Source organism: Coregonus lavaretus (genome assembly GCF_964263955.1).
Source record: "Coregonus lavaretus genome assembly, contig: HAP1_SCAFFOLD_8294, whole genome shotgun sequence".
Lineage (NCBI taxonomy): Eukaryota > Metazoa > Chordata > Actinopteri > Salmoniformes > Salmonidae > Coregonus > Coregonus lavaretus.
In genome coordinates, this window is record NW_028166685.1 from 1 (window position 1) to 10,079 (window position 10,079).

General features: G+C 46.0%; 1 protein-coding gene across 1 annotated transcript; it reads left to right on the forward strand.

Annotated features, from left to right (window-relative positions):
- Positions 1-1,722: 1,722 nt before the first annotated feature.
- Positions 1,723-9,134, forward strand: LOC311114400 (biotin--protein ligase-like; the record flags this gene model as incomplete). Its single annotated transcript, XM_084189657.1, has 4 exons — positions 1,723-1,885; positions 2,199-3,259; positions 3,480-3,662; positions 8,847-9,134. Coding segments are annotated over 4 exons (1,695 nt in total), but the record flags the coding sequence as incomplete, so codon positions are not given.
- Positions 9,135-10,079: the final 945 nt, after the last annotated feature.

Below are 10,079 nucleotides of genomic sequence, written 5' to 3' on the forward strand. Positions count from 1 at the left end.
AGGATGACCAGCACGCAGATGAGCTTCCCTGAGACGGTTTCTGACAGTTTGTGCAGAAATTCTTCGGTTGTGCAAACCCACAATTTCATCAGCTGTCCGGGTGCCTGGTCTCGGACGATCCCGCAGGTGAAGAAGCCGGATGTGGAGGTCCTGGGCTGCCGTGGTTACACGTGGTCTGCGGTTGTGAGGCCGGTTGGACATATTGCCAAATTCTCTAAAATGACGTTGGAGGTGGCTTATGGTAGAGAAATTAACATTAAAATCTCTGGCAACAGCTCTGTTGGACATACCTGCAGTCAGCAAGCCAATTGCATGCTCACTCAATACTTGAGACATCTGTGGCATTGTGTAACAAAACTGCACATTTTAGTGTCCCTTTTGTCCCCAGCACAAGGTGCACCTGTGTAATGACCATGCTGTTTAATCAGCTTCTTGATATGCCACACCTGTCAGGTGGATGGATTATCTTGGCAAAGGAGAAATGCTCACTAACAGGGATGTAAACAAATTTGTGCACAACATTTGAGAGAAATAAGCTTATGGAACATTTCCTGGATCTTTTATTTCAGCTCATGAAACATGGGACCAACACTTTACATGTTGCATTTATATTTTTGTTCAGTATAGCCAGTGAGGAATGTGCAGTCTAATGTGCTGCTGCTCATTTCATAGCAAAGTTTGCAAATAATAGATACAAATGATATACTTACTGATGATATACTTCTGCCGGGTAAGCCTACTTTGCAGTTAACATTTAATTGAGAAAGTTTTGAGGAAAGTATTTCTGTCAACCCACAAGACGTTATCACATCAACTGGCTACACACAGTGATAGACAAACGCGCCCACCAAACAGACAGACGGCAATATTGCTGGAAATTAATTGGCAGATATTGTGTTAGGTTTGGCTTTTTAAGCCAATGGTGCTTAACCAGGGGTGGGATAATGTCAATGATGCGTTGATTAGATAGTAGCTGGGAGCTTGCTGTGTCTGATACTTGTGAGATTTGTTTGTGACAGTTTGCGGTTGAATTGTTTGGCGAGCTACTCATAGGTGGGCTGTGAGCTACTGGTAGCTTACGATCGACCTGTTGGAGACCCCTGCTCTAGTCACTGTTGCCTAGGGTCGGGTTTTCGAGACTATGCTTGTATGCCTATGCCTTTTAGAGTTCGGGGGGAATGCTCTCTTTTGCTGACTGAACAGAGAATTGGAACCTTAGACAAGTCACTTTCTTTCCTTCTGAGTGTTTACCTCCTCTCCATTGTTCCTCACGTCTGGGTGGGACTGCACTGGACAGTGAAACCCCACTCTGTTCAATTGGGCTATTTTTCTTCAAAAGGCTCAAGGAAAGAGGAAGCCTCTGGCCTCTTGGAAGTCATGCTTTAAAAAGCAGGTCTTTAATATGGCAGACAGAGGATCAACTGACACTTGAGATGCCATGTTAAGATCCTGGAGCCAAAATGTTTTGGTTGGAGAGGAAGTAGGGATCCTTTATTCCCCTTCAGCCATTTAAAGGTCCCTTTAAACACAAAGTGTTATTTTACTCAGGCAGCAGTAGTTTCTCAAAAGTGGTTAAGCAGTGCATTATCTATGTTCTGTTGGTTGTTGAACTAATCCCAATCCCAACTAATCTAGAAAACAGTCTGATATGATCCTCTTTTCCTTCCACTGTCCACTAACGGTTAAATCCTGCTGACCTGTGTAATATGCTGTGTTGTCTAGGTGCTGAAGTGGTCAGACTACTGTCTCCCTCTGGCCTGTAGCCCAGTGCAGCCGTTCAGGGCCGTGGCTCAGGCCAGCGTTGACAACTTCAGCCGCCTTGGGGTGGCGTTTATGGAAGATCGCCTTCAGCTGGACAATGGACTAGTGCCTTCAAAGATAGTCTGTGAGTGTCCTGACTGCTTAAATGTCAATGGTTTCTCATCTCATGGAGTGTGTATCCAGTTTTATACCTATCCTCAACTTTATTGTAAATTTAGGATTTTAAATATTTAAAGGCTATTTCTGAAGAGGCCATTTTTTTCAGTAACTGCAGATACGTTTCAGTTGTTGGCCAATGCCATCTCAGTGCTTCATTTAGCTAGGCTATATCCAAAAACATTATCCAAATCTATTGTGAAATTTTTTCACATTGCTTAAAACGGAGAGAGGGACACATTTTGCAATTCAAATATTGCCCTTTGTACTCATTTCCCTAGCTGTCCTGCTCCGAGAATCTGCATTCAAAGAACTTTTGGAGAAGGGAAAGTCGGAAAAGCACATCACTTCCCTCTCCCTCAAAAAACAGACTGAGATCATCCTCTCTGAGCCTTCTCCCTGCGAGTGGGAGGTACTCTCAGTGAGAGGCGACCCCAAGCTAACACAACACAGGAAGGGCAGCCTGCTCCTACCGCCGGAGATCCAGAGGGCTTTAGGGGAGAGACGAGGCTCAGAGCCCCTACGAGGAGCCAGCCCTGGGGTGGACAGCGGGGACATCTCCCTGGGCATCAACCACCAGCACATGGAGGGCCACGGCCACCACCTCCACCTGTCCAGCTGCCACGAGTGCCAGGAGCTGGAGAACAGTACCATCCTCTCCGTCAAGTACGCCTCGGTCGACAACATCCCTGACCTTCCCGACGACTACGCCACGTGCACGGACAGCGGGGACGAGACTCTGGACGAGTTCGAGGAGGATGAGGCAGAGAGCTTTGTTGGTCAAAGCCGGCGGGTCAACGTTACCGGGAAGCCCCCCAACGTGCTGGTGTTCACGGGCGGCTGCCTGGAGAGGTTCCAGAGGGTGCATTCGCTGCTGGGCGAGTGCATCGACATGGACAGCTACACGGTGTACCCCCTGAGGCCCCAGCAGGCCCTCAGTGAACCCTGGCTGGGGAGTGCTGCCCTGCTAGTGCTGGCCTCAGACGAACCCCTTACCCCCCAGCTCCAGGCCCGTTTCCTCGCATACCTGGAGCAGGGTGGCAGGATCCTGGGACTCTCCTCCACCCTCTGCCCCACGGGGCTGGCCCTGGTGCCCAGGAAGAGTAGGAGGAGCCAGATCTGCAGGCTGAGCTTCACCAAGGCTGATACCACAGAGCTGGATCTGAGCGTGCTGGCCAGCGGGAGTGTGTTTGTTAGGGAGCCCCAGAGTGGTGGTGGTGGTGACCCTGGAGAGACGGAATTCTGGGGGGAGCTGAAGTGGGACGGGGATGGTGGGGACAAGGACATGGTCATCGTCAGGGTGACGCGTGGAGAGGACGGAGGGGAGGCCGTGCTGTGTCAGGTTAAGGGTTGCACACGACTGTCTCTCAGTCATATGTCCTTTCACATGTAAAGCACTAGATTTGTATGTAAAATGAAGCGCTCTATAAATGGAAAGTATTCATGTTCATGTTAACTAACTTATTTAGCAACTAATATGCAGTAGTCATTCATGTTGATATGTGCATTTTACAAACAGTTGACTTTTCAGCTGACCTTTGCCCTCTCACCACTGACCTCAGGTGCACCTGGAGACGGCTCCCAACTCTGAGGATATTGTGTCGTCTCAGGGTTTTGACGAGCTGAAGATGAGCAATGCGCGGCGCTACGAGGTCCTGACAGAGATCTTCACCTCCCTGGGCTTGAGCTGTGAGTTGAGTCAGGCCACGCCCGCCAGCCCTGTCTACCTCCTCGCCACCTCTGAGGTACGTACCTCCTCCTCTGCTACCTTTCCGTTAAAGCTAAGGCCTCTCCCAGCCAAGGCCGTGTTCAGTAGGCACAAGGTTTTTGGAATGTTCAGATATCTATTCAGAAATCTATTGTGTAGAACAGACATGCTTCTGACATATAGAGTAAGGAGTCATGACTGCTCTATTAATGGTATTTCTGTCTGCATCAGTAATTGTGTTGCATATAGTGTATGCACCCAACTAAACGTGACCTAGGCTTCCCCACCCTATAGTTGATCAGCCACAAATTATATATTTCTACATTGGCCTGTGGTGTCAAAATGGCTGGCTGGCCTGCCCCACAATATCCAGACAACTGGGTATGGAAACCCTCAACTCTCTTGTCTGTTAGAGTTCTCACATTACTCCCATCCTCAAGTTGGATAAAAAAATCTCCTACTGCTTTAACAATGTTAGCTCATCACAGTCTCTCAACTAGATATGCCATGAGGCTGACTGCTGATCAAAGGTCTGTTCTAGCTCTACTGTTTGTGTTCTTGTGGAGCCCTGCCCTCACTTATTTTGACTGCCTCTCTGGACACATAAACCTGCTCTAAGCCAGTTGCATATATTGGACAAGCATTTACATGTATTAAGAATCAAAATGGTTTCCACATGTTCAGACCTGTCTGGGGCGGGTCTGGACTAGGGCTGCCAAAATAAACATTTACCCAGGCAATTATGGTCTGGGGTGTGTGTGTGTGTTGGTCTGGGTCTGTGTGGCTGGATGGATGGATTGTGTGTGGCCAGGAAAAGGCCTGACATGAATGTAAGAGGTAGCGCACAGTCACACACATACACACCTTATTGGTCAGTGCACAATGCAATTTCTCTATGTGAAATCAGTGAAGTAACAGTTCAAAATGTGCCACCAGTCTGTGTACACCCAGTCGCTGCCTGGCAGGCTGAGGATATTACTCCCAGTCAACTTGCTGCCTGGCAGGCTAAGGCTTCATTCCTCCATTGTGTTTGATGATGATGAGGCCCTTGACTCTTCGAAAAGGCCCGCCAGCAAAGTGCTGTGCTCTGCTGTGGTATGTGGGGAATTAGCTCTGGGAGTTAATCAGTGTTTGAGATGGATCACTGACCGTTTACTCGCCCACTTCAGAGGGATCTCAGAGGGCCCTGCCAGGCTCTCGCCACTGATTGGCCTAACGGGCCTCTGAGAGCAGGAAGTGAAACGCCTCAGGACCACACACCAAGAGGCCAGGGTTCCGGTTTAGAAGCAAGGTTTCAACTGCTCCTACAGTTTAGCTTTGGTACTGCAGTTTAATTGACGCCTGGCCAAGAAAAACAATTTCCATAGACAGCCACATAGAGAAGTCAGATTTGAAAATTCCTAATAAGACACTTTAGTCATCACCTTTGTGCACAAAACATCCATTTAATTATTCAAATAGTTGTTGCTGAGTCCGATTATTTATTTTATTTTCTCCATCACTCACAGCCTAAGATATTAACATTTTATATTAATCTGCTGTCTGCCATGTTTTTGGATGATGTGATGAAGTTGTCGCTGCTCGCACTACTCACTGTGCGCACTGAGTGCTAGTGCACGTGATGTTGGGCCGCGTAAACCGTATGCAACCCGGACATAGACAGTCCATGAATTGGCGTATGCGAACGTGAGTAGATTACGTTGAAAACTACGGTCGGACATCTTAGATGCAGTCTCCAGTTATTTATACCTCAGTGCCACAGACAGCCAGCTGTTTCTGGAGGCTTCAGCCTTAGCAGTTATGGGTAGTCTAGTTAAACCCACAAGGGCTATAGAGTCTAGAGTAGGGCTGTCAGATAGGCAGAAGTGCTGAAATGCAGCACTTGAATTGGGAAAGGATTGTGAAAATGTCATTATTTCAGCCAGGGTCTCAAGACTGCAGCCCAGGTGTTATGGTACTCTACTCTGTTGTACCCCATTACTTTGAAAGATACGTTTCTTGGCAGGGGGATACAAATGACAGCAGAAGTTTCCCTATGCACCTGTGGTGAAATAACTCTCCACTAGGTGGCAGACCATCTCTATTTTGTTCCTTATGAGTACTACATCCCCATCTCTCTGGTATTTCATAGTGTTTGTTATGATGATTCGTCTTAGCAAAGAGCAAATAATCAGTCAGTTTGATTAATGTTCTTGAGTATTCTTTATCAAAGTATACACTTACTGAAAAATAAATCAAAGAACGTAATACCCCAGTACAGTTGTACCTCCAAATAAAATTCACTTTGACCACGATTTGTGAACCCCAAAACGAATGCATTATCTCATAATGCCAAATAAAGACCACAGAATGTACCCTGGACAGGAGAGGTGTGTCACACACCCGTTGCCCTCCGCTTGGCAAATCACATCTGATGGGCCCACTTGAACGATTCTGTTAAGTTACTTATTTATCCATTCACTTGGCCCTAGTTGGCTTCCCTCTGACCGACAATGGAGAAGTGTTTCCAAAAAGGCCCAAAATCTAGTGTTATTATGACTGTTTGGTGTGTTTGGACTGGGCTGTGACTTCTTCACCCCACTGCCCCAGCAACTTTGTTAAAACAAACACCAGGATGATGAAAGCGAGGGCATGCAGGATTGCTTCCAGATTGTTCTTGGAAAATGGAAGGTGCTTTGAGGAGTTGGAGGGGAATAGATAGTGTACCACAGAAATAGAGTACTCTGTGCACCTTGTCTTGGCTAGAGCGGATGGACTGTGTGCATCTGGTAGTGCAACCTCTGGAATTTGTAGTGACCCTGGTGGTATCATTATTACCCAGGTTCCTTTGCTCTAGCCCGTCACATGGCATGGGCTTGCTCAGAGGAACTCTGCTCAGACAGATTCATCAAGGGAGCGTTTATTTCCTTTTTCCCCTCTACTGCTCACTTCTTCTCTCCCTCTCTCTCCTCACTCTCTCATCCCTCTCTGATTTCCCTGCTATGCTTTCTCTAATCTAACAAACCAATCATGCACCAAAAACATTTTTTTTCTTTGTCTTGAATATTACTTAGATGTTTTCAGTTCGTACTAGTCAGGTTATACTAGTGCTTTCAATCGAGAAACCCACTGAGCTCCCTCCTCCTTATCCCTGTAAGCCCAGAGATGTCAGACTTGTTAACAGTGGCCCAAGCAGTCTCCAGTGACTGCCCTCTCCTTTGTGATTGGCACAAAGCAGATAATTGAGGCATGCAGATCAGTGACTCTAATTGATTAACCATCACTGTATTCATTAAATATGGATTTGGGCTAATTAGGCCATCATCCCTGTCCCCTCTCGTTGCCAAGGGGGTGCTAATCACATACATTTGGGCAGCAGATGGTGCCTTGAGAGGTTGTTAAAAAAAAGACCTCATTTTAGGAGATGAAAGGAGCACCACGTATCCTCTTTACTAAACCGAATATCTCCTGTGGGTGTGGGGTGGCAGAATTTACTATTAATCCACTCCCCCCCTCAATGTGCATGTAGTGGAAAGGGGGAAAACAACACTTGATTCTAATTGGAGATTTCAAAATGTCAGTCAAACCTTAGCTGTACTATTAACACTAGCTGTAAATGGTCATTTGGATGGCCTTTTCTATTAGTAATGATTCAAAAAACATTTATTTCATCATCTGTGAAGTTTATTATGTAGGCCTATGAACTGTACAAGTAGGCCTAGTGTAGGGAAAACTGATAATATAACTTAAATTAAAAGAAATTAGTATAAAACACTTAACAGGGTTCTCACCAAAGAATGTGCCACTATGCCCGTACACTTTAAAATGAATTATAATGGACCTACTGTACATTCATGCAGTTTCTTGACTGTGGCCAGCTCGCTAATAGCCTAATCACCGAAATGAAAGCAGAATATAAAAAAATATATATATATAATATAGCGAAGAAATATAGCCAATTTTCAGTGTGGCCCTCCAGACCTCGTTGAAGACAGAATGCGTTTGACACCCCTGATTTAAAGCTGCAATCAGCAATTAAAACAATAACAAAGGGTTCTGCCCGCACCTGTTAACGTTAGAAAGCTGAGGGAAGGGGCTGGGGAAATGTAACCACTCTCAAATTCATAAACCGAGCTATGGAAGCAAGGACTGACCATCCATGATATCAAAATTATAGTTTTAACCATGTTTTGAGGCTATATAGTGTTTGTTTACATTTACTTTGTTTACCAACATTGGTGTAAAACAAGCTTATATTTTGGGTTCGTATCATATAACTCCAAAAATGGATGTAGCAACTGCAGATTGCCCCTTTAAGGCTCTAGATTGCAGGAAATGTCACTTACAGGTGTTCAAAAAATCTTGTGAGTCTCCGCCCGCCTTACTAATCAGCACCACCTTGTTAAAATATCCTTGGGAAAACCCTGACTTAACCATTGATTTGAAGACTCGAAACACAACACTAGTGACTTGACCTGAGCTCTGGGACTTAACTTGAGACGTGTCCATTATTACTTGGGACTTGACTCGAAGGTTAAGACTTGAGACTTGCTTAGGACATGCTAAATTGTGACTTAGTTAGTACCATCTCTGGTAGTTACTATAAAGAATGACGTTTTATTTTTCAGCCTGTGTGTGATAAGCTTAATCAAAGCAACATATTACTTTTAATTCAGACAATTCACTTTGCTGTTCTTGGCTGGGTGCAAATGATCTAGCATTGCGGCGATTGCAATGGAAACGTTCCCTGTCTGCGTAGCGTCCGTATACAGCATCATATTAGATGAGGATCATGTCAAATCCCAACATGTTTAGTGTTACGCATTGATCTAAAACACAGGAGAGATGTTTTCTGGTGGGAGTCATAAAGTGTGTGACCCTTTTGATGGATGAGAAGTGACTGGAACAGAATGTTTCACCACTCTGGGGACCAGCGCCTAATTAAGCCATGTAATTGATTATCCACAGCCGTTGATGATCTTATTTAAGACTGGACTTCAGCTCGGCTCTTTAACTCTATACTGTAAATATGATTGACCGTATTGTAAAAGTCATGTTGATCGTCATTGAAAAAGATGGCATCCTAGTTGTCCGTCGTTTTATACGTTTTCATGGAAGGATGGGAGCCATAGGATATGAAGATAAATATATTTCATTGAAATGAGAGAAGTGAATGGTAATGAAAACACAGAGGATTTATTCAGTCTCTCATCACACCGGCCTTGTGTTCCTCTGTCTCCAGGAGCGCAGGGCCAGCTTCCTCAAGTGGCTGTACACCCAGGTGGACAAGGAGGGGCTGCTCAAGTCCTCCAAGGCCTTCCTCAAAGTGATCCCCAGCGCGGAGCTCCAGGCTGGGCCACCCCTGCTGCCCAAAGGGACCCTGGCCTTGGTCACGGACCCCCCAGAGGCCCAGAGTTGGGAGCAGTTCAGCCTGCAGACCTACAGCCAGCACCTGGAGACCCGCACGCTGGGACGCACCCTGCTCTACGCTCAGGTCACCCCGACCACCATGGACCTACTAGAGGGGTAAGTTAACGTTACCTGCACCTGGCTCTGGGACAGGGAGGGAGGGGGGTAGTCGATAAGTAAGGGCCGAATCCTAACCTAAGAATTAGTTGAACTTGAAGTTTCACAGAACTCTCCATTGACATCAATGCATGATTTACGCAAAAGATCGAGTTGGCTGCTCTCATATTTCAAGTTAGCATCCGGGGCTTAGCAGGTGTGGGTGGTTGCAGGAGAAGATGTCCAGTTTACAAGTATTGTTAAATTAACATTGACACATACGATGACATACGCACTGTGATACCCTTGTCAGCATAGCGCCACGAGGTGATTCCGGGTTTAGTAGTGGTGTCTAAATGAAAGTGAAGTTGTCAGACACCAGCGCGGCGAGCACAGTGCCTGCACCATGACAGGGGATCATGAGAGTTATAGAGCGATAAAAATCGAGAGAAAGCAAATTCAATTGAGAGAGAGTGAGTGGTTGGTCCACCAACCATGCTGTGGGTTGTGGAGGCATTCCGCTGGGCTGGAACTAATTTAATGGCTGAGTGACCTCACTGCAGCAGAGGCAGGCTGCACCTAATAGAGGTCTTTGTCTACCTCCCCACATCTCACTGGGAACTTGCCAGTCAACAGGCGGATCCCAGGAACAGGTGGAAGCTATTAGAGCTGTCATAAAGTTTGAAAAATGGATTCTGGACCTGCGCTGAAGTGATTGGAACTGACAGTGTTGTCATTAAGGTTGTAAGGTAACGAAAGAGGGGGGAAAGACGAGGGCACGTGAAAAAAAACTGTTCTCCAGTTTTGATTTCGCTCCCTCTGATTTTTTGCGTTTTAATTTCCAGATGGTCCCGTTAGTCTTGATTAAGTTGGATTATTCTAGATGAAAGCCTCTTGTTGGATTCCTTTTCTTTGTTTTAGCCTATATTCCCTCAAGAACATGTAGTTCTGCCAAGCATAGTCATTATAG